Source organism: Glycine max, chromosome 8, assembly GCF_000004515.6.
Source record: "Glycine max cultivar Williams 82 chromosome 8, Glycine_max_v4.0, whole genome shotgun sequence".
Taxonomy (NCBI): Eukaryota; Viridiplantae; Streptophyta; class Magnoliopsida; order Fabales; family Fabaceae; genus Glycine; species Glycine max.
The window spans coordinates 7,982,169-8,008,407 of record NC_038244.2 but is presented as its reverse complement, the minus strand read 5'-3'; the positions used below and the strand labels follow the sequence as shown (position 1 = coordinate 8,008,407).

Here is a 26,239-nt window from a genome sequence, read left to right as displayed (position 1 = left end):
GCATTATGGTGCCATTTGATTCATATAGCTGATCTTATCTAGTGGGAAAAACTTTTCTTGTTCCTTTAATTTCTTTCTTTATATGTATATTTTTCTATTATAATATTTTGAAAGTTTGACGAGGTAAGTTTTTAGTTATAATTGTAGTACCTGCCGTTGTCTTCTGTTCTCATATTTGGTATTCTCTTTTTTATGCAGTGTTGCTGAACTTGCCACAAACATTGTAGGTGAAAAAGGATATGAACTTGGCGTAATTTCCCCTTGTAATATCCTGTCTTGTTGCATGTTGCATGTTGCGGAGATCACAACTGGATTGTACTGTTATTTCAAAAATAAAGGTTCCATATAACTATTCTATCACTATTTTGTTGCATTGTTGCTGTTAGAGAAGAATTTTTTCCTCTCCAGAATTCACATTCTTGCACAATTGCACTTCCTGGAAATTATTCTGTTTTATCAATGTTTCATCTCATTATTTAGTATTTACATGGTTTGTGCCTTTGTGGATGATTAATTTCTGTCGTGTTATAGCTTGTAGAATGCCATATTTAGAACCTTTTAATGTGTTGAATAGTTTACGGGTTAGTTTTTCATAGAATGTGGATATGTAGGCAGCCTTAAAGTTTGCTACGGGAGCAGATAGTCTATAGTTGTGGTGGCGATGTTACACTGCTACTTAGTGTGTTTGTTTTAGGGGAATCCCACTTTCCACAGCCTTATGTGTTAGATTTTTAACAAAACAGATGCTAAAATCCAACAAATACGACAAGAGTTATAGTCAAAATAATAAGTTCTGCAACAAAGGAAATTATGCAGGAAATATTGTATTTAAAAGCAAAATTGTATTAATGGAAAAATAAATCTACCTCAACCGATATCGTTCTAAAGCCCTGCGTGTTAGGTTTCCAATAAAATTAGTGGTGCTAAAATCCATCGCATAAAACAATGGTTGATACTATAGGACAAAATCAACATTTAAATTTCAACAATTTTCAAAATCAAACCAATTGCTGGAGTATATGAACATGTCAAAAGTCATCATGAAGATTTAGAATGAGATTTTTAGAGAATTCCTTCTTAATCATTCAAAACTATATTCTTTGACCAAAAATCACATCAATATCGATGATTTTCTCTCTTCTTTTTTTCTTTCTTTTTTTCAAAGAGCCAAAGTCTCAAGTTAAGGAGAGCTCTTTGGTTTAGCAGTGCTCATTACTTTTTGAAGGGTAATTATCGATTCCAACGAGAACATAGGGTTCTTATCATGCATTTGTGAATGCAACCCTGTTTCAACTTTTTGAACCTAGTAATCAACATGATTCTTAGTTAAGGAGTAATCTACTTTGATAAAGATACATGAGAATTTAATAATGCACTAAAAATCTTTTGCACTAACTTGGGTTGGAGAGGCATCCCCTCCTCCTAAATTTTTAAAGTGCTATATAAAAAAATCTTCTGCTCTATCAGTTACTATAGTATTTAAATCGCATTCTTACTTATTGTAAGTGATTGATTGTGGCGTCCAAGGATGAAATGCTCTTGAAATAACTACGTCGTGGAGTGTTAGGTGGGCACTGCAAGTTCGAATAGTGAGTTAGTGACCACCGTCAATCCGCCCAAGACGACAATCAAGATAATTTTTAATGCAAGAAAAGGACGAAACAACATCAACTTGGTGACATTTAGCGCAACCATTGACATAATCCCATAACGTTCTACGAACTTGGTTAACTTACACCATCCACACACTCCGAACCCATTTCTTACACTTCCATTCTCACCCACATTGCCCTCAAACACAAAACAAATCCTAACCAGAAGCAGATTTTATGAAGAAAATAGCTACCCTATTAGTAGTGCTCTAAGAACAGTCTCCCACGGAACATGCTTCATCTTCATTCACATTGCCTTCTCCGTGTTTAAACGCCTTAGCAATGTCATCAATTGGAATCAGAGGCAAATAGTCAAACACGGCATAACCCTTCTCACTTGTTCCCTTGACCACATTGTTGTATTTTTCTGACCAGTGTGCAGCTGTGGGAACTGCCATCTCAGCCACTGCATGGAATGGTGGATAGTGGTTGAGACCAGTCCACAATTTCACTGAACCAAAGAGCACAATTTGCTTGGACTCAGTGGCTACATAATTTGCTGCTGCTCGTGCCCCTCCAGATTGAGCTTCACTCACTACTTTCTCAGCTTTGTGTGTCACTTCCTGAACCAAACAAGTGACTTGGCTTGCAACCTGCTTGGCCAAAGAAGGTGCATGCTCATCGAATTTGTGAGCAGCTTCATCCACCTGCCGCAATCATATTCCCAAAATTAATTGCTTAGCAAAATACTAGCAATTTCCCAATTCATTCAAAACATCAACAACGGAATTTCAAGCATGTCGATGCAAGGACATACAAAATTTACACAAATTCAATTCATGTTAGTACATGTTTTTTTAATATTTTTTATGCTATAAGTACATATAGAAAACGATAGCAATCAAACAAGACAATTTAAGGGATAGAACTATACATAACAATCAAACTTTATGGTAGTATCAAGTTCTGGGATAAGAATGAAAAACAAAAAATTCAACTGTGGATAAACGCACAGATAACAGGATCCTACTCAGAAGGGTGTTATTTGCCACGATTTTCACGGCAATTTTCAGCAATTCAACTTTGTGGGGGTAACGAAACTAATAGATCTTGCATCAGAATACAAAGACAAGTTAATATCGTGAGAAACAAAATTCATCCTTAGAGTAATTACAAACAGAGGACAAACAAATTGCAAGCTTTAACTGATTTGGTTGAAGGGGTAAAACAGCAAAAGCAAAAAATATAGATTTTGATGAAAGAAAGAGAGAAAGAAACCTTGTTGTCGACAAAAAGGAGGATGTGGTTGGGAACAGCGTTGAATTTGTGGTAGACGGGACCCAGAACGGTGGTTACAGTGTCTTCCACGGTTCCAACAGCAGATCTCAAAAGTCCCGAGTTTTGCTTTGCGAAGCCGTAGAGATTCGACACACACACTAAGGCTTTCATTGCCGCAATCTTCACAAACCCGAGATGCTTCAGTTCTTCCTCACTCTTCTTGTTCTCCATATCCCTCTGCACAAACAAAACAACATTAATCATTCACAAATTTATTCTATGAGAGATCTCTGCAAACAAAACAGAGAAATTGAGAAAAGAATTGCAAACCTCCTCGTTGGTGGCCATTATTGTTTTCTCCGCCTTGGAACTTGCACGTTAGTTGTTGTTAGCGCAAATAATAAAGCTCAGTCTCACTTTGGAGCGTTCATTTATAGATGCAAATGGTAATCACATGCAACTATATTAAACCTAATCAAATTACTTACTACGTGTATAGTCCTAATTATATTGTATTAAGTATTCACCTCGAAATATTAAAAGTGAACATACAATATATACTATCATGTCTAAAGTACAATGCCAGAAAAATATGATACCATAACCAGGTGGAATCAGGTCCGGTTACTTTTGTTCTTTAAATAATACATATCACACTTAGCAAAAATTAAACTCAACATTTTAAAACAATTTTTTGATTGGATTTAGTGTTTTAATATTTAATTTAAAAGGTATATTTGAAATATATGTCTAACAGATGCAATTTTGGAAATCAATCTGTTTGTATCTAAACTTAATTAGCTTACATTTGTATCACTCGTTATTATATTTATTTATTTATTTTCATTATTTTATTATTTAAATTATTGTTTTAATATATTATAAGTTTATTAGTTTTGAATTGGCTTAAAAATTTTATGACTCGCATTTTCTTTTAATATATACTTTTTGTGTTTTATATTGGGCAATAAATTTTAATACAAATGAGTAGAAGAGATAAAATAAGATAACATATTCGTAACTAAATAATTGAGCTCCTAAAAAAACTAAATCATTGAAAAAACATGGAAAAGGGTAAAAAAGTTGTGATATAAAAATAGTGGTAATGACATCGTGTAGGATTTTTAATACCCTGAATCTAAAATAATTAAACTATCACTTTTGCATAGAAGTGACTTACAAAACGAGATATTTAATTTGATTGATTTAATTTTTATTATATTCATTATTTAATTTAATGTTTGTTATATTTTAAAAATACAACACAAAACAAAATTAAAGAAATGTTTTTGCACCTAATTGTTTTTTTTTTATCACCATGATATTAGTGTGAATTTTCTACTAATCTTATCAATGATTTATTTCTACTAACCCTTTTTAATCATTTTTTTTGTTTAAAAGATTTTAATTTTAGACCTTATTTAAGAGATGCTAACTTAGTATTACTCGTAACAAGGAATTGAAGTTTAATTACTAATAAGCATTGTTGCCTTATTTCGGGGGTAGAGTGCCCTTTTTTTAAAGTGAAAATGTAGGAAGATGCGATAGTGCCTCAGTGTAAAACAAGATTTTACAGTCTTATCTCTTATTTTCCGTCTATAAGTTGCCTTTATTTATTTTATGTTAACCCATACCCATCCTATTGTCGAATAAGGCCGATTACAAAAGGCCATGGAATCAAATATCAGCCCATACCGTAACCAAGGCCTGTTATGGTTTTGTATGATTCTGATTTCTGAATATCGCCATCGTCATTTTGGATAAAATTAAGTGCGAGACTTTTATTTACTGATGTAGTTTTAGTTTAATAAAAATTTAACTTTTGAAATAAATACTATAAATTATAAATTTAAATTAATAATTGGTGTATGACGTTTTTCTATAGCGATTCCTTTCGTTATTTCAAAAATATTCCCTCATTGTTCTCTTGTACTGTATTCTATCAACGACGACTTCGAAACAAAAGCTCTACATAATATTTGAATTCTATGATTTATTCCGTTCTTTTTTTCTTCTTTTTATTTTTCTTATCCTATGAAGTACCGATCATATTTTGTCTGTACCCATATCATTCCCATTTAATGAATGCTACAAATTAATAAAATCTTGATCCTAAATTCTCACAAGCAGATGTAAATACGTCACTGGAGGCTTGTTTTTATCCTTTTTCTTTCATTTTTATTAAAAGTATCTCTTTATCTTTTTGGTCTATTTGGCAAAAAACAATGTGAACGGGCCATGTAATTTCTGTTCTTTTGTTATATTTTGAAAATATCTTTAACAAGGATCTCATACTGCATACATTACTGCACGATCAACTTGACATTCATTTACTTGTAATTATCTAGTTCTTCTAACTTCATTATATCAATCTCTTGGCTTCCATGCATATGCTTGTCCTCTCTAGTTAGGCCTTCACTTAAATTGAGATTTTCACTTAAAGCGTGAGGTATAGAGGTAGGGGAGTTATATAATCTTGTTTATTTATTGAGTCTATTACTATGCATACTCTTATGGGAGAGTATACAAGGGCTCTTCTGGTTTATTCTCTTGTAAATCCCTTTTACAATTCTCTAGTAATAATTAAGCAAGAGCAGCTTAGAATTATTGTAACAAAAATTTCTTTATTGTGAGGCTCATCATTCTATAGAATACCCTTCTTAGGACATTTTTTGAGCGTTGGGTGTGTACCTCTTGCTTGGACAAACATTTCTCTGGTTTGTTATAATGGTAATTTTGGCAAATACAAAATTTAGATGCCATCAGTATATAGCTAGTTGAAATACATACATTTTTGGTAATTTTGGTTAAACCTAGCTTTCTATACACATTAGGTAGACTGAAAAGTCCCCCACCTAGTGGGAAGCAAAGGCTGCTCCAAACTTGAAATGGCAAAATTAAAACTAGTAATTGGAGAGCATGTTACAATAGAGAACCATATCCAACCAGTTAATGCATGAATTTGTAAAACTTATATCTATTATTTTGATTTGATTATGAATAGAGTGGTTTGGTCAATTTGGGAGTGCAGCAATATTCTATTATTTTTTCCAATGGGAGTTGTGATCTTTCGCATATTGTGGGAAGAATTAAATTTAATTGTTGGCAATGGTTTTTGGCTAAATCCAATAATAGGAGGATGTCTCATATTGAGGGTATTTTGAATAGTTTGTAGTTCTCCTGGGGTAGTAATGGCGTACTATAGGATCTTTGGTGTTGAAAATTGATTTTCACCCCTCCCTTTTTTTTTATAATTTAGAATAACCCTTGTTTCGGTTTCAAATTTATTATGATTCTTGTATCTGAGATATTGTTTGGTTAGGTGTCCGATGATCATCATGATTTTGTCCTTATAAAAGAAGCCTAAATAGATTTAGAGGACATGATATTTATAAATAACCCATAACTTTTGATTCCTAAATGATTTGAGACTTTACTATTACTAAAATACCATAATACTCCTTTAATAAAATTACTAGTATTCATATGCTCCAAAACACATATTGATGGTTTGTTGAACCAGTAGAATATACTTATAAAAAGTTTGAAAAAGAATAATATTTCTAATGGCAGAAAGACTTAGACTGCTAAAGGTATTTTAGTAACCTTGTTAGCTCAAGAACATTGAAGAATGCAATTGCAATGCAGACAAATTATTTACGATAGTAAACAAATTAATGAATTATATAATAACAAATAAGCGGTGTATTCCTTGCAAGCAATCAAATAATCAAAATTAAAGAATAAATAAACACCAGTTTAACAGTTGCACTGACAGGTCAAATTAATAGCAAATATGCAATTTCTGGTATAGAAATTTGAAACTACCTTTAAAGGATGAATCCGTCAATCAAAGTAAACAAAATATACTCATCAAATTAAAAGTAAATCATAACTAACATCGTATGAAAATAGAAAAACAAAGTTTAACCTTGATCTGACATACAGCATTATGTTTTTTCAAAGTATCATAAACACTTTCCAAACTCAAATGCTCCATGAAAATGTATACTTCAAAATTGCCAACTTAATATAATAATATAGTCAAGCAAGTTGGTACCTTAAATACCAAAAGAAATTGAAATTGCATTGATCAACGTCTCAAGACAGATCAGAAAATTGCAGAACAACTCATCGAGAGGAGAATTGAAATGAAACCCCAAACTCTGGAATTAACTGTGTGATTGGCTCTGCAGCTTGGACCAAACTTAGTATAATTGAAGGCAAACTGTTTCTAATACCATGTTCATGAAAACAACTCTTTGGCAAGTTGGAGGCCCTATCTAAAGCTCAAAGATTCTACTACCTTTGGATCGAAGACATTGGTTGGTGTGTTGGTTTAGCATTTGTTAAACTAATAAGGTTGTTGAATTTTGATGTTTGTCTTAATTATTTGACTCGCTTGACCGTTAGATATTAATAGCCTTATTGAGCAAGTAAAGTAATTGACAATTGATAAAGAACATAAGTTTTTGAGAAATTAGGTAATATCTTAATAATTGTATTGGTGACAGACCAAATTCATCTATCATTGAATTTTTGTTTACCGAATTACAGTATATTGAATTCTTTAGCTTTCTAGCTAGTTGCTTTCTTCCTCTTTTTAGATTCTCTTGTTTAAATCACATCCCCTTTTTTGTTTATCATCGAAAATCTAAGAATTAGGTTAAACTGGTACTTCGACAATAATCCTTGCAAGATCCATATTTTAGAACCCTTTTATAATTCTAAATTACTTGTTGATGTGTTTATTTGCCCAACAGGAAAACTTAAAAGTAAAACTAGATCCGATCAGATCCTTAATTTGTTCTCTAGAAGATGCCAAAGTAAAATTTTCAATCATGATGAACAAGCTCGATATGACCATCAGTTTGTATAGGTTAAAAGCAAAATACATAAATTTAAACATAGGTTTAAATGTTGAGTAACGCTCAACAACACAACAATCACAAATCAACTTAATCTTATTTTCAATAAAAATATATCATTCATTTGTTTTATGTTTTAACAAATACTAGTATGTGACAATGTATGATGCAACATGCAATAATCAAAGAGGTACTACTTGCACTAGGACTTGAAAATTGAAATCACTGTACGTACGTTGATCGTGGACATTTCAAAGGCAACAAAACAAACTTAATCACAAATTGCATTAATGACTTCCCTTGTGAAAAGATAACGTAGAATCTTTGGCAATTTCGCATATAAAATGACCAATTAATGGTTCATGGGCACGCCTAAGAGAATATGTTAACTTTATAGTGATGCTACGTGGGGACCCAATTCAATAAGACAACAGATTTGTGGAGCATTAACATGATTATTGGAAGTGTGAGTATGTAATTACTTCAACAGGAATAAAGGGCTTTGCCTTTTCTGCTGTTGGAGACTATTCGAAACGAATATTGATATGGATTAGAAAAGCCTAAAACTTTGGGGACGTGACTTAAATATCTTTAATCACTTTAATAGTTTGAAGAACCTGGCTTTTATCCAAGACATCATATTTCTAATAATCATTTTGTCAATCGAAAATGAATTGCACACCACTTAAAGAACCTCAGACTTAGAAAAATGCATATCATGAGATTCCCAATATTCCACTAACTTGATCAGGGAGACACCGAATAGAGAAGTGGAATAGTACGTACTTCGAAATCTATTACTGTCCTTTCTTCCTAATTAAGTTAGCTTGGCACGTAAAAATGATCTTATTGGATATTATCATTTAGAACAGTGTTATAGAAATTATATTTAACACATTTTTATTTTGAAAGAAATTTTACTAAAATATTTAACTATTTCTTTTATAATGAACTCATATAAAATTCACCTACCCATAAAGAGTATATTAAAATATTATATAAAATGTATGCTGCTAGTATATATTCTTTTATTAAAAGGTAAATCTCACTTAAAAAGATTTATTCTACCACCATAAATGAGACCTAGCTACTAATTTACAAACGTATGTATCAATACAATATCCTAAAATAAATTCTTCTAATTAATATATATATATATATATAATATTTAAAATACATTGGTTAAACTGAACCCCATTTTTAACTTTAAGGCTAAAAATGTCATCCTAAGGTGCTGCTATAGGTGAAAAGATGTTATCAACTATGAATGATAAATTATGATATAGATCAAACTGCAGAATAAAAAATTTAAGTGTTATCATATAATTTTGTATCGATTAAGTTTATGAGTTGAAAAATAAACAAACTCAACTGTTAACATCCGCCACTCAAGAACAGAATAGACATGCAATAACTTACCCCGGAAATGCTCTAATATGTGTATCGTTTTGGCCTGGATTTACGCCTAGAGCAGTTTAATGACCATTAATTACATCAGCCTCAATCAATGAGAGAATTTAATGACTTTCTGACTAATTAATCCACAACAGCTCAAAAACAAAATAAGCCAAAGTGGCCCGTGCACACAATAGACAAATCCCCTAAAAAACAAGCAAACACCCGTGGGAATTGCACGAACAAAATGACCATGTATCACATGCAAGGGAGAAATGCAATATATAAGTAGAAGGTGAGGTTTTTTTTTTTTTTTTTCTTTATAGTAAATATAGTTTCTCTCTCTTGCTTTTTCCTCATCTATACTATTTTTGTCATTTAATTTTCAATATACACTAACTTTCTTTTTCTTTTTTGTTTTTTTTTTAAATTTAAAGTATTATAAAATATAAATATTATATCATATAATTTTTTTAATTGGTTTTAAAATTAGTTATTTATTAAATTAAATTTTATAATTTTATTTTTTAAAGAAAATGATATTATTAAATATAATTATTTTTGTTTTATTATTTAATTTACTTAACATATTTTTAGGTGAATATTTTTATTTAAAATCTGAATTTTCTAATATAATTATATTACTAAATATAATTAGTTTGTTTATGTGTTAAAAATGAGAAGATTTTTTGTTTAACAACTTATTTATAGAAAAATATTATATTACATTATAATAAAATACTTAAACAATTACACTTGGCTAAACAAAAACTTAAGATAAAAATAAGTTAGGACAAATATTTTTGTTATGACCATGTTGTTGGTAAATTCTACATTTTTTTCTACTTTCCCGTTTATTTCTTTTTCTCGTCCATTTAAGTAGGAATGCGAGTTGAAACGGGACGACCCTTTGTCGTCCTCTTTCTCCTTGGATTATGAGCCCACTGATCTCTCGTTCATATTTTTGCCGCATTGATTCGGTTGACAGCAAAAAATAATTACTAATTAAATATTTTTAAAGATATTTTTAATATATTTTTATTATAAAAAAATAACTCATATTTAATCGTTATCAATATCTTTTGAATATTTTAATCTTTTCTTTTCATATTTGTAAGCCATAAATAATAAAAATATCATTTCTTATCACTTAAGCCAAAAATAACTACTGAATAAATATTTTTAAAGATATTTTTATTTAATGATATTTTCAATATAGTGCTCTTTGAAAGTTTAAGTCTATTGTATAAGATAGATGTATCAATTATTTTTTTACCGTATTTTTTAATTTATTTTAATACTATTAACTAATTTTTTTATTTTTTTAATTAATGAACATAACAAAAAAAATATCAATAGTACATAAATTTAACTATAAAAGTACATACAAAGTAACTAAAAAATTATACTCTAATTTTATCCAATTTTTTTATTTTTCTTTATCTGTATATTTTTTTCTTTAAAAAAATAAAATAAAAATTTAAATTTAATTTAATAAATTAAAACCAATTAAAAAAATTATATAATATAATATTTATATTTTATAATATTTTAAATTAAAATAAAAATAAAAAAGAGAGAGAAAGTCTCAAATAATATATATTGAAAATTAAATTATAAAGTAGTATAGATTAGAAAAAAGTAAGAGAAAAAATATGTATTTACCCAAAAAAAAAATAGAAGGTGACACACCAATGAGGAGCACACTCTTATTTCTAGTTTTTTTTTTTTTTTTGTCATTTCTTGATTCTTCACCGACTTAGTCTTGGAGTCTTTGCGGGTAAGTCATCACCGATATTCGCCAGAAAATGCAGGAAGAACTACATAATAGACTTGCTACAAAGATTTCAACTTATTGAGACAATGAAGAACATATAAAATTTTAAAATACAATAAAAAAAATTAATACAATGGCAATAAAAATAATATTATTGTGGTCTTTAATTAAATTTATTTTTTTTAACTTAAAGCTATTTTAATTAAATAATCTAAACTCTCACTTTTTAATCAAACAATTTTTTTAAAAGTGAAATTTAACGTGGGTAAGGAAAAAGCGGACAACTTTTTATTTTTAATATAATTATATAATACTTGTAAAATAAATAAAATATTAAGACATTAAATTTCTGTTAACTTTTAATTTTGAAAATTAGAAAATTAAATAATATATATTAAAAATGATAATGTTTACCCTCCCTTATTCTACAAACCAAGCTCAATTCACAAATATATTAACATACCTTGTGATTTATCCATGCCCTACATCTAGGGGTGGCAAAATGAGTTGACATGTCCCACCTTGTCACCAACTCGGCATTACATATATGAATTCAAAATGACCCCTTAATCTTTATTGGTCAGGTTGGTTTGTTATTCGTTAACTAAAATATTTTTAAATAATAATATTAAATATATTTTAATTAATTTTTTTTATAAATATTAAATAATAAATATTTACTAAAAAAATTAAATATATTATCTTAAATTTTGAATCATAATTTATTTAGAAAAAAAAATTAAATACTAATAAATATGTATAAAATATCAAAATTAAATATTAATTTTTTTTAATAAAATAACAGGTTGACAAGTTAGTCCATCCTATTTTTCTCTCAACCTATTTTTTGAAGGCTAAAATAAGGCGGGTTGAACGGTTGGTGGATTGAAAATCCTAACCCAACACACCAAAGAAATGGGTCAGAATGAATTGGTCGGACAGATACAATCTATTTTGTCACTCCTACCTATATCCGGTTTGAAAGTTATAATCGTAGAAAATATAAAATAAATAAAAGGGAAGGAAAGGGAGGGTAAAAATTTAAAAGAAAAAAATGTAGCAGATCAACAAGGAAGAAAAGTGCACTATGTTTGTCAAAATTTTGTTATTACTATAGGCATCCAAAGTTTAAAAACATATATATACAGGGCTTCAGAGAAAAATGTATAACATATGGGGTTACTCAAACTCAAAAAAAAAAAAAAAACCAATAAATAGCTTTTGTAACCGATCAGTAATAGACAGCAAAAGTAACACTATTTACATGCTAAAGGTCCAAATAGAAAAAGGAGTATTATTTTTGTTATTTCCTTCAAAGATACGGGTGGTTTAAAGTGTAATGCTTTTAGAAGTTACGTATAAATGCATCATAAAAAAATAGACAGGTACAGATAGTGAGAACCAGTAGGAGTTGCTTTAGTTTGAGAAATGATTATGATAAAGGCTTAAGCTTTGGTTAGTGACTTAGTGGTGGGACATCTCCAGCAAAAACTTGAAACTAGAACTTTATAGTAAAATGATTTCGATGTCATCCCCTATATATGATTTGTTTTATATCAATCCATATCATATAGCATAGGTGTCAATATTCACTTGTCCACATGTCAAAATTTTAAATAATCCAGAATAGTGAGCCAAATATTTTTAACATACTATTTGAAATTAGATTTGTATTATAAAATTGTGCATGCAGGTGATTTAACCCACTGGGTTTGCTATACAGCCAGCTGCACGCGTCCATGGTATTTAATCCAAAGCCATATGAAACAAGACGAGAACCTAAAAGAAGAAAATGCATGCATACGTACGGAAGCAACTTCATTACATTACAGCAATTTACATTTTACGATTTAAAGAGACATAAAACCTTCTTAATCGATCCAATCTTTTCTTACATCCACCTCTAGTCCTGGCACTAGATATTTATTTTAATAATTTGATACCCTTAAAAATAAAGTGAAATAAAGCTTAGAGATAAGTTCCATAATTATACGATAACTCATCTCTAAATATTTCACTAAATATTTGAGTACCATCTTTAACATCAAACATCAGATACAAGCTCGATCATTCTATAATTGCACATCAAACATAGTTCAGCTAAAAGGCTTACGTTATTATATTTTTTATCTACGAACAACTAGACATCGCAGAGGTGTCTTCATTTCCATGGAAAGCCTAAGACACTCCGAAAGATCCACGGGTTGCGCGGGAAGCCATATGAAGTGGCGAAGAAGTTGCGCGAGCCAGAGATGGGTCGTGGCCAAACCCAAGGCCCGGCCCGGACACACCCTACGTCCAGCCCCGAAGGGTGCAAGCCTCAAGTCCGATCCCATGATAGAAACATCTTCTTTGAGGAACCTCTCGGGCTTGAAAGCCCATGGGTCTTCCCAGATGGATGAGTCATGTGATATGGCCCACATGTTAACCATTGCTGTTGTACCAGCTGGCACAAGAACTTTGTCAACGTGGACATCATTGACTGCAAGACGGGCCCATGATAGGAGTGGGCCGGGTGGGTGCAGCCGGAGAACTTCTTTTACTATAGCCTGGAGGTATGGGAGATTTGCAATATCCGAGTCTCGCACGTGACTGTTTTGGCCGATGCACGTGTCGATTTCTTCGCGGGCTTTCTTTTGTACGTCTTGGTGTAAAACCATCCTGGCCATGACCCATTCAAGGAGTATTGCAACTGTGTCTGTTCCTCGAAACACCATTTCCTGCTCAAAACAACAAGACCATAGCCACATATATAAGCACATCCACTAAGGTCTACATGAACAATAAACTAATGAATTTATGTCACTCCCGAATATTAAAATAATTAAGGGCTTGTAGATGTCGAAACTAATTAAAGTCTCACTGAGAATATTTATAGTGGCATGGCGCACACTATAAATTTCTTGAAGTTTATGTTTCAGAAATTTCTTGAAGATATGGCCATCTCATCAACACTTTAACCTAGGAGATTTTCTCTTCTAGCTGTGTAGTACAATGAATTTATGCATGTCAACTAACAAGTCTTAATAAGATGATAAGTAAAGTTATCCATTAACCCTTTTGTTTCGTTATGGAAAAGGATGCATGCTTTTATGGTTTTACTTTAATTATATATATTATTATCCATGGATGAGAGGTAAGGTCCACTGAGTGTGGGGTTTTGAGAGAGTACTTACCCACAAAATAGCCGCCATATCTGAATCAGCCAACCTTTCTTCTTTGGGCAAGGATAGCAAAGTGCTAAGAAAATCATTCTTGACAACAAAACTCCCTTCTCTTTTTCGATCCTCCACAATTTGCCCCACCACGCTACCAACCTTAGCCGCCAACTTGTGGCACCTTCTCTTCACCCCATGAAAGTCCAAAAACTTCAAAGGAAAATAATCCTCCAAGTTCAACATCGCAATCAGCTCGTACCCTTCCCTAACCATATCCCCCAACTCCTCACTCTTATCATTACTCCCAAAAACACTTTCCAGAATATTACAAAGAGACCCTTCCTGAAACACACCGCGAACCTCCACCACGCCTTTCATCTCCATCTCCTTCCACGCGCTCTTCACCATGTCGTCACCCACGCGCTGTCGGAGACCCTCCAGGCCCTGAATCCTCCTCGGAGAGAACATGTGGAACGCCGCGATCCTACGTAGGTGTCGCCAGTAGGTTCCGGATGGAGCGAAGCCAATGGCACGCTCGAACATGAGAGCGCGTGCGGATTCTTTTATCGGACGATCCGAAAACGAGGAACCGAGTAAGATTTCTCTGGCGGTCTCGGGGTGGCTGCTTATAACAACGGGAGTGGGTCCCAGACTCAGTGCCATTAACCTCTTCGCGTTTAACGTCGCGGCTAAGGCAGCGAGTTTTTGGTGGGCTAAAGAGCCCATGAGAGGCAGAGACCCAAGTATGGGCCAGCCCATAGGCCCAGTAAGTTTTTTGTTTGGTTTTTCGTTGGTGTGATAAGAGTGATAGTTTCTCCATGCAAAGCCTCCAGGGACAAGCCAGTAGTTAAGGGAAATAGTGAAGAAGGTTATAAAGAGAGTGGTTTGGAACGTTGTTGTTCCGAGGCAAAGACAAACAAGGAGTGTTGTTGTGGATAGGAGAAAGAAGAATGTTGCCGTGGGTTTCATGTTTGGTCAAAAGAGGAAGAGAAAAAATGGTGTTTATCGAAAGATGGACGTGTATCATGGGATATAGAGCATGTGGGGATCAATTGGAATATATAGGGGTGGAAAGTTGATAAGTTAAAAGAGCCATGGTTAAGGTGACCATGGTTAATAAACTAGCACGCCTTCAGGTGCTATCTGCTATGACGTGTAAATATTCTTCAGAAGTTGCACTAACATGTAACTTTATGTTAGAATCAGACCCACATCTTTTCTTCCTTTTTTTCTCTTTTTGATTTTAATTACGAAAAAAAAAATCAATAGGGAAATGTCGACCTCAGTTGTTGCAGATTATTTTAAAATAAAACATGTATTTTATTTACGTAAATATAACTTTGTTTGTTTCATTTTATTTTTTGAAATATTGATTTTAGTATTTCTGAATTTTTTTTAAAGTAATGCATTGGCTTAAAAGTTCGACTTGTGACTGGTCGGACTCTCAAATACATTTCAATGATCCGATTGGTTCAATGGTAATACAATCAAAGTAATCAGCTTAAGTATTATATTGATTATGCAACTGATGATTCAATTTGAACCTATAACCTGATAATCAACTCAAACATTAAGCAAGGACATTATAATTACATTCATTATTATTCTTTTTTTTTATTTTATCATTACACTTTATTCAATCAATTCAATCAATTGAATTAAATCACTATATATCTTATTATTAACTGTACAAAGGTCTCATTACCCAGAAGTTCTTACTATATGCATGTGTTCGTGATTTAATAAGTTTGACCAATAACTCGCCAATTAAATCAACGTCTCAGTAACCTAATTTTATATTGACTGAATCAGCAAGTCGAGTTTTTTTTTTATAAATTTAATAATTTATATCAGTAAAAAATATTAATTTATATTGGATTAATATAATAAAAGGTTGCTGCTCATTTTGTAATGGGTTGGGGACACCCCTTCTGTGTCCTCGTATTGTTATATTCCTTTTTGTTTGCTGATCGAAAAAATATATATAATAAAAGGTTTTTCTTTTAATTAAATGTAATAGAAAACTTTCCACAAAACTCTCGTATTGTTGAATCATTATATAATAGTTTAACAATCACACCACTGATAACAAAATAAAGAATGAGAATATTCGGATGCATTATTCTTATTAGGTACATTGCTTTAATTTACTCTTATTTCAAATGCTTTATAGATCATCTTTATATTGAATTTCTGTACTTAATTATTTTATTTTTCATGTACGTTAATAAACCATTGCGGCCTGACTAAAGCTAATTCGTGTTTATCCATCTACGGCCTTTTAATAGTTATAATGTCACACCCAACCCCAAAATATTTGGCCAATTTCTTGGAGACTTTATGAGAGGAGAAATTACATTCCCTAGTTAAGTAGTGATCGATGATCCATTCTCATGGGACGTACTTGGTAAGTTAGTGTTCGATCAGTTCATCCTTGATTTTTGCCATTGCCCATTGGCATGCATGTATCTAATTGGCAATTAACTTATTCGAGCATGATTTTTGTTTATTTTCTATTTTTAAAAGCTAATTGTTTTGAAACAAATAAAAATTAATTATTTGATAAGAGTAATTTTCAAAAACTGTTTTTAAAATAATGTTTCTATTTTAGTTTTTAAAATAAAAGAACAGAACACTTCTGTTTAAATGTTGTCTCATTTTCTTCTTCTTTTTCTAATCTTTAAAAACTAGTTTTTGAATCTTATTTTATCAATAATTTTTTTTAGACTAAAAACCAAACACATCTTATATCACTTTGGATATTTTAAAAAATATATATTTATTGAAAAAAAACCTTTAAAAATTGAGATGGATAAATTAAATTTTGTTGGGTCACCATGATGATAAATAAATAAATTTTAAATTTAAGTATAAATTTAATTAGTTTTTCATTTTTAAAGCGATTTATTTTCTTTTTATAAATACTTATAACAAAATTTGTCTAAAGTGGCATTTGATAAAGAATTTTGAGTTTTTAATATTTTATTTTCCTTACATTTCTTCTACATATTCTCCCATTTTATATTTTTGTGATTATTTATTATTCATTAATTATTTTTTATTTGTATTTTTTCTTCCTTTTTCAAGTTTTTTTCTAAAAAAAATTACCTTTAATCATAAAGTGTTTGAATGAATTCGTACGGAAGTGAAGCTCTTGTTCTGGTTGACAAGACAATTTGTTGTCTTTCAGCTCCTGTGTCTTTGGTTCCCATTCCCCAATCATCAACTCATGAAAAGATAAAATAGTAACAATAAACGTGCATCTTCAATATAAAAAAATTAATATTATAAAAGTATATTTTAAACATGCATGAATACGAGAATGACTCGTGTGAATATACGGATGTTTTTCTGTAGTAAAAAAAAGGGTATCTTACTAGTTAAAATAGGAAAAAAAATATAGAAAAAGGAAAAATTAATTAATGAAATAGAAATAAAAAAATGAGCATATATTAAATATTTTCTAGGATAACATCAGGCTTCTGTTCTACCCCATTAGTTAAAAGGTGGTAATGGACGGTAGTTTTGGGTTTTAATGCCCTCCCCCGCTAAAAAAAAGTTAGAAGAAAGTGATGGTGAAAGAAGAAACGTTAATGGTACACATTCTTCTAACACTTCCTATTATAGAATTATTATAGTATAAATATATATAATGTAAATCTCATTCAATAAATGTATTTATTTCCTATTTAACGAGATTCACTAAAATTCAAGGAGCTAAATATGATATACTTTACTCGCCTGTTCTTGTCAGGAAAACATGAATCCAAGAGAGGGTTTTATTCATGACACGTTCGACCCTAACCTTGATTATTTAAGAAGATATCACCAAACACTGTACGACAAAGCCAGAAGAGGTAATTAAGAGGAAACAGTCCCTTTTTTCTTACCATATTTTGATCTATCATGTTATTCAATTCATGTATTAAACAAGCATGCTTGCTGCTGTCACGAAGAAGATCGGACATTTGCTCACAGAGTAGACCCCATATAAAAATGTTCCTGGTATTGCTTAGTTCAAAAGAATACAGTGTATCCGTGCATGTTATAAGAAAAGAATATTTCTTATTATAAATAAGATTAAGATGAATCGATCAGGTATGTACATAACCAGATAAGGTCATGATAGTTAAGAAAAATACTAACATTTTTTAACACTTTTTTTATTACAACGACAATAAAAGGATAAACTAACTAGTTGAAGTTAGTTACACGAATAACAAGATGTCATCCAATTTGGTTAAATGCTAATTTGTATGTGTTTGCTCTTGTAAAATAGATATATTCTCTTCTGCTCTTCATCCTTAATTTACAGCCAAGAAAATCAAAAGAAGAAACAGAAAGTGAAGGAAGAAAAAAATTAGAAAGAACTAGCTAAAGAAGTTGAATATTGGATAATTAAAGAGCTGGAGACAGTCTTGGCTGCACATGAACCAAGTCCTTTTTCATGAACATGTTGGTTCTGGAGAGTGGAAAGTGAAAAGAAAGACATGGCTATCGATTGTTTAAAATTCGAATCCACCAACTCAAAGTCACAGTAACACCCCTTCATAAGCATAAGCAACGAAATGTTGATGACATGAATTAATCATTTGAAAATGCAAAGTTGTGTAGCCAGTATATAGCATAGGTTATAGGCTCTGCTATGTGGTTTTGTCGCTTTAGAGGCAGAATGTGCATATACAATCTATTGACTCTGAAACTAAGATTTGCTGAGCCCCCCGACAAGCTTGTATAAAGTTTCCACTTCCCCGTGTTACCGGCAAAGAGATATATTTAGTTAGCGGTCAACCACATTGCAATTTTAAGTGTATTTTTGGAAGAAGAAAAAATGTTTTTTTAAATAAAAATATTATTTCTCATACACGAGTGAGAAATAACACAAGTTCTTGTTCCCCTTTTTATTTATATTGCGTGACTGTGACTTAGCCGCACATGCAACAGATAAGGAAGAGCAACGTCATGCCTTCACTTTTCAATACTGCTTGGATTCAGAAAAAAAAAAGAGTGCAAATATTCCTGTTTTGGAGGGAGTGGAGGTTTCACCTGATTAGCAGTTTAGGTTCGGCGAAACAGCCAGAAATGAAACACAGTGAAAGGAAATAGGACAAAGAAAAATACAGAAAAAAAAAAAGATAAGAAATACTAGTATGATGAAATTTTGTATTGTTTGATTAAAGAGAAGTATACTAAAAAATTGAAAATAAATAATATTGTAAAATTATTTGATTTGAATAAAAGAGAAAAGATAAATTCTCTTATATATACAAAATTACTACTTTACTTTTACACACATATTGTGTAGCACAAAGTGTGTAAACAAATAGAAGGATAATTAGTTTAGGAAAGTAAACACTTTGTGTCCATTTCCAACTTGTTTCTCTTCACTTAAGCGAGGGAATAAGACATAAAACCCATAACTTTAAACTTATCACCTTTCTATTTCACTTATATTAAACAACACCATTTTTTTTATATATCCTCATCATTACGATTTCTACTCCCTCCACTCATTTTTTTTAATGTATTTCTATGTTAATACAGTGTAAATAAAGTTATGTTTGAATATATAATGATGAAGACGGACATAAAATAAAAATATAATAAAATGAAAATAAAATAAGTAAAAATAAAACCATTTTATTATTTTACTTGCCTTCCAAAAAAATGTTATTATTTTATTGCTTAGATGTTTTAAAATGAAAGAAACTATTATATCCCCTATTCTAAATTTTACAAAATAATGATATTGAAATTTGTCAGTTTCATTTCATTATTTATCATTTTTATGCAATTCAAACAATGAAATTTGAAATCATTATATTTTTGTTTTATCCCATTCAATATAGCCTAATAATGAACTCAATTCTATACTTACATAACCTGGTGCGGCCCATTGGCCAGATTCAAATTCGGTGACTTGCCTGGGTTAGTTTGGTGAACTATATAACTGCTTTTTGTATAATATGGTTGACTTGTTTCTGATTTTAATTTTTGGCCTTTTGTCAAAATAATTTTTTGAAGTTAATCTATTTTACATGAGAAAGTTTTTACTCCAATATTAAATTACATGTTTTAAATATTATAATTAAATTATATTATATTAAAAATATAAAACATTTTAATACTATATTCTGTTTTTTTATACTTTTTTTTAAGGCTTTTTAAATTCCTTGACTCGTCAAATTAATTGATAATCTTATTCTTTATGTGAATCGACTTTCGATCCGAATCATACACCTATGCCCAACTATGTCCACATATATAATATTCATGAAAATGCAATGACTTTATCTTTAACAATTATAGATTCTTCTTTTATTGTAAGCTTTTTGGGTTACTTTGCTTTCCCTTTTCTTCTCTTTAACAAGTGAAGGACAATCCCTTACAATAATATGCCTTAAGTCACATTTCTCATTGCCATGTGTTACTGCAAATCTTACGGAATGATTCTTCCCTACATCCAATAATGCAGTGTGCAAACACATCCACTCATTTCACAGTTGGAATAAGCAAAAACTGCACATGTGTTTCACCGTGGCATGTGCTGTTTACCTCGCAGCTGAACCCGTCACAATCATGTCTGTGGTTTTGGCCAACTGTGTTTGTTTCAATTTTTGATAAATTTAATTTTGCATGTATTAACATAAAAAAATAATTTATATTTAAAATTGTTTTAAAATACATTTAAAGATTTTTTTTACTTAAATATAATATTTTTTAATTTATGAATCTTGTATTTAGGATTGATTGCACTTTTTTGTTCTCAAGCAATGGTGTCAACTGAATTTTTAAGTATTGTAATTGTCTGAATTTAATTTTTAAGGCTCAAATTTTATAATTATATGATTGAAATTAATTTTTGAGAATAAAAAACATACAAGTGGTTGTGATAAAAAAAACATTCAAGGACTAAGGAAAAAGTTTAAAAATATTTCAGGAATCACTTAATAAAGCTAATATACTGACAAAAATAAAATTAGGGATCAAAACTAAAAAAAAATATCCAGGGACAAACATATTTAAGCATTGAATCTTAATTAACATATTTAATGGACCTAATTACGTACCTATCAACCATGTGATTGTGGACTATGCTAGTGCCTTGAAGAATTTGATTAAGAAAAATTAAATACACTTTATTCAGAATATATTTTGCTTAACTTGTTCTAGAAAAATAACTATTTATTTTTGTTAAGGCTCGAATATGTTTTTGTTTCTTATAATTTGGACATTTTGTCTTTAAGATAAATTTTTATTTTTTTAGATCTCTACATCAATGGATGAAATTCCTTTCCTATTTTCGACAAACCAATAATTTATTTTTTTTTATTTTCATTCTTGGTTGCTTAGTAATGTCTTTCAACTCGGAGATGATGACATTTGTAGGCAACCTTTAACTAAATCTTGCTTCCTTTTTTGAAAATTGTCATAAAAAATAAAGAAAAATCAAAACTTCATCAATCAGACATAATATCAAAGACGTTTATACTTATAGGCACAATTGACTCTTAATTTGTTTGCTTCTACTACAAAACCACCACAAATCATTTTGATAAGAACGGTACCTATAAAAGAGATAATGTTATTTTCCATTATAGATCTTCTGTTTTTATATTTTTGGTCATTTCCTAAACCAACAATATTCTTTAGTGTTAGATATGGAAATCCTAGTGTTAGGATCTGGATCCAACATCATACCCAATGGCTTGCATACTTTAAGTGGAAACCAATTAGTCAGGGTATTTAGTTGCTAGCTAATTCATATATCCCTCGTAAATAAGTCATTATGGGTGAAATTATTTGTTATTCGATCCTGTACATAATCTTTTAAGTGGGTTTATGTTGTCAGTCCCAAAATATCATTAATTAATTCTCTATCCGATAGTATTAGAAGTATTTTCTCATTTTACCACGTTTGTACACAAAAAAGCCGCTACTTAATTGTACATTCTCTCTGGTACGAACGAAAACTTTTTAGCAGGTTCAAGTATTATCTTTACCTCGTGTGCTTATACTTTTTAGTCTTTGTATTCTAATTTTGAGATGGTATTATTAAAGCTCCTTTTAAGGAGTAGAGAGAGTAGTATTGCGCAATTCAATGACAGCCAAGGAATCGCCTTGAATTAGTGACTAAATTAAATTCCTGATTTCATTAATGTCATGTCAAACCTGAATCCAATTACAGATCCTTTAAGCAAACCATTGATATGTGCTATAAGAAACATGCATGGTTATCCCACAACCCATGAGGAAAAGTTGTCCAATAAATAATTGTACAAGGCACATGTTTCTTCTTGATCCCAGAGTAGCATAAGGCTTTTGTTGGTGTTGCTACAAGACTCTGATCAAAGTCACAGTACAAATTCAATAACTTACTCAGACGTCAAGTATTGTGCGTAATTTGTTTGGTTCTTCTGAACCGACTCAACATTTGCACTGTACAACTTGTGCCTATACACTATAACTTTTGCACAACTTGTGTCTTCATTATAACAATCTTATACTTTTGTAGTATACAATTGCTTTGTCCTCAGACAGTGGAAATGAAGCACTGGAATAACTCAAGTCAATGATTTTTTTATCAATTCTGACTCATTTCTTTGCTTCCACATTTTCATATGCATCCTTTATTTTTACGTCTACCGCATGGTGAATTGGGAGTGGGGTACTACTGCTTAACTATTTATAAGTTATACTTATAACCATGGGCATGGCATGGAGTACTTTTGGTCTTTCCTTTTTTTGCTTCTTACCTGTGTTTAGGAGCATGCCATGATTGTCTTTCAATTATTATGTGTCAATTAATGCCCTTACCCTTTTTGGATCAATTATATTTTTTATGTAACGACTAACGAGTATTTTAGAAAGAATTCCATCTTCATTCTTGAAATTAATCATATATGGCAGTGAAATGTAATTTAAAACTCTGCGTTGTGCTTCTTCTTTTTTTCATTTAATAGCGCGCGATCGAGTGCATGTTTAGGAGACCTTTATTTCAGAGTGAATAATCACTTATTTTGAAAAAGTTCTCTCACAAAGTTGAAATAAAATTTAGGAGATTATTTTTCTCAAAATAAGTTGAACTAAAGAATAAAGATACATAAGTATTCACCTAATTTCTGTCAAAAAAAAATTATTCACCTAATTAATTGAATTATTAATAATGGGATAGAGATATCAAGTTTATGATTGTCCATTTGATGCCACAAGTTTATGATTTGATGTTAACGAAGGGAGTTCCATTGCATTAATTAAGATAGATATGCTAATAAAGGTTTTTATAAAGCAGACATATATAGTAGTGTGTGCTGTTGTGAGAGAAAAGAAGAAAACGTGCGCAGTACTGTGTGCATGTGCGACTGTGCGAGATGATGAGTGCAATCTAATAGTCAATTAAAATTAAAAAAAAAAAAAGCAATTAAAGAAACAAAAGCCAGTTTAAGTGGTGGTTGGGTAGTTATAGTTTCATTTTTTAACAAAATTTAACAGAATTAGTTTTAAGGGTTTAATTACAGAACTTTAGAATTATAAGAATATAGTTAAAAAAGTTAAATAATAGAGATTTAATTAAAACTAAAAAAATTATAATTTAACCTAAGAAAATTTTGGTAACAATCAAGAAAATCAAATATGCAGATAAAGATAAAAGAAAAGTGATTTAATTCAAGCTAATCAAGAAATAATTTTTTTTAGAGTTATATTATCTCCAATAATTGCTTACAAATATTACTTCAATTAAGTAATGTTGTTGGAGCATTCAACTTGATATTGTTTATACTAGTATTGTTGTTTATACAAGCAAGATTTTTTTTTCTTTCAAGGAAACTAACGCTGCTTAAAAATTGTTTAACATTAAAAACATGTTTATTATGTTCTAAAAGAGAGAAATTAATCCATTATTTTTAAAAAAGAGAAATTAATAAATTTTAACATCCACAAAATTAAAAAGTTAAACACTCATTTTAATAACTTTAGTATTATAGTTAATTTTTTTAGTAAAGTGCTGAAATAGTTAAACCTATGTGGTGTTATAGGACCCACAAGTTAGTTAAAATTTTGACAATATACTCTTTAACATCTTTAATAATAATATTGATAATAATAATAATAATTATTATTATTATTATTATTAATATCTATATGTAGTTAAATTTAGTTTTAGTTTTCCAAAAAAAAGTTATTGATTTTAATCTTTATAAATTTAAAATTTTGAAAAATATTCTCTATTGTCATCTATTAATAATATAATGCTACTAGCTACCACTATGTCACTACTTATGTCACCAATATAACACATTACCACTATGTGAATATGTGATAACAATCACCATTTTTATAAATATATATATATATAAATAAAGATAATGGAATTGAGTAAAGGATAGGATATGTTTGAAAACTGAAAAGTGGAGAAATCAAAAAGAAAAGGAAAGTGATATGATATTAGCTAAAACCGTACACAACATGTCTCATAGTACAAGACTAGCTTGGCCTTGCCTTTTTTGTGTGTTAAGCCCTCATAAACGTACTTGTAATATGCTTGCACGCGAGTTGGCTTCTTTTTCAAGTTCAGTGGCTTACGAAATATGGTTGGCATCAACCCTTCTTTGGGTCATGCATGCCGTATTTTGAGTCATTTAATTTCTTAATGAAATTTTGTTGTGCCCACAGTTTGAATTTCTTTAGTTATCCTCGACAAAATAATAACATTCTGTTAAGTCTTTAGCAAATGAGTAGTGCATATACTACTTTACTCTATTCATCTTATCCTCGCACCTTAATTTATCCATCTAATCTCTAGCTAATTTCTCTACAAGCATTACTTATTTTGATACTTTAATTATATGGGGGGGTTCCTAGATGGTTTTCTGGTCATATTCATTGGTGAGTACGTGGTTACAAATTTCAAGCACCATTATGCATTATCCATATAATACAAATTTCTATTGTATCACCACAAGTTAATTATTAGGGTTGTATTGTATATATAGTTTCCAGCAAATCATATAATTTAAAGTCGTACGTACTTGGACCACTTAGGAATTTTCGATACACTTAACTAGTCAAAATATTATGGGTCACAGATTAATTAAATCTGTAAAGTTTTAAGTAATATAAATAGTAAAATATAGCCGGGATTCTTCATAGTTCCAACTTCCAGAATGCAGTGCGATCTTTTAAAAAAAGCAACGGAGATTTTGGCTGACGAAAGCGTCCAAAAAATATTCAGCATCTATCCAATATTTTCTATGCAATATTTGTTAATGGTGTGATATTGTTGTCCTTTGTCATTGTAAAATATCTTCAGCAATGTTCATATCAATTTTTTATCCTAAAGTTGAAGTTGAAGAAGACGCGTGGCTATCTTCGCACCCATTCAATCTAATTGCTATTGTCGTTTTAGCATAGGGAGGGCTCCACTTTTCCGAAAGCATGAAATCATGGATCTAAAATACTTGAATTCAGAATCTAAAATGCATATCATTGCGCAGTGGAGTGATCATGATTGGATGAAAGCACCAAATGAGTGGCCCGTGTAGAGTTATAACTAATTAATCCTCATATTATTTGAATATTTAAATAATATAAATGATACTCCTATTACACAATGGCTCAAAATTAAGAAAATCATATATCATCAACACACATGCAAAACCAAAACCAAAAGGACTCTCCAGAAGACGGTTTATTAAATATAAATATGGAAAAGAAGGGCTGTTGTCTTTGAAGGAGAGAAAAAGAAAGGTATACCCTATAGCAGATTCTTCCGGAGACCCTTGGAAAAAAACTTAAGTGGAATCAAACTTTTGATATTTTATTATATATAATCCTAGGTGCATATATATTATAGACTCATACCCCATGATGGAACGAATATATATATGTGAACGTTAATGGGCAATAATAATAAATAATAAAAGTATATGAAACCGTGTGAAATGAGCTTCCCCTAATTGGAAAGTGATCCATAGGCCGCCTCAAGCACCTCTTCATACCGTTAAAAGAAAGTGGTGGGCCTTGTTGACCATGACCAGCAAGGCAATCCTCACTCCTGAGAATATAGTGTAACAAATCAAAGATAAATGACTTAACCTCACTTTTCATTCATTAAATTTATGAGAGCACGGTTAGTATGGGTAATTGAGTGGGAATAGGGTCAGAAGAGAA

At 30.6% G+C, this 26,239-nt stretch overlaps 2 protein-coding genes across 2 annotated transcripts; both read right to left on the bottom strand.

The window, feature by feature from the left end:
- Positions 1-1,615: 1,615 nt before the first annotated feature.
- Positions 1,616-3,400, bottom strand: LOC100500275 (REF/SRPP/SRP domain-containing protein). The gene is made up of 3 exons (NM_001248753.3): positions 3,201-3,400; positions 2,871-3,107; positions 1,616-2,299 (listed from the first exon to the last, which is right to left on the bottom strand). The coding sequence occupies exons 1-3, from the start codon at positions 3,216-3,218 to the stop codon at positions 1,862-1,864; spliced, it is 693 nt and encodes a 230-aa protein (NP_001235682.2). The 5' UTR covers positions 3,219-3,400; the 3' UTR covers positions 1,616-1,861.
- A 9,315-nt stretch (positions 3,401-12,715) lies between these two features.
- Positions 12,716-15,262, bottom strand: LOC100817944 (cytochrome P450 78A5). Its single transcript, XM_003531145.5, has 2 exons — positions 14,087-15,262; positions 12,716-13,630 (listed from the first exon to the last, which is right to left on the bottom strand). Exons 1-2 carry the CDS (start codon positions 15,035-15,037, stop codon positions 13,037-13,039), a joined length of 1,545 nt encoding a protein of 514 aa, XP_003531193.1. The 5' UTR covers positions 15,038-15,262; the 3' UTR covers positions 12,716-13,036.
- Positions 15,263-26,239: the final 10,977 nt, after the last annotated feature.

Coding starts and splice junctions, on each gene's coding strand:
- LOC100817944 (XM_003531145.5), bottom strand. CDS start 15,037: ATGAAACCCACGGCAACATTCTTCTTTCTCCTATCCACAACAACACTC. Junction 13,631..14,086: donor ATATGGCGGCTATTTTGTGG/GTAAGTACTCTC, acceptor TGTTTTGAGCAG/GAAATGGTGTTTCGAGGAAC.
- LOC100500275 (NM_001248753.3), bottom strand. Junction 2,300..2,870: donor TCCTTTTTGTCGACAACAAG/GTTTCTTTCTCT, acceptor TGATTGCGGCAG/GTGGATGAAGCTGCTCACAA.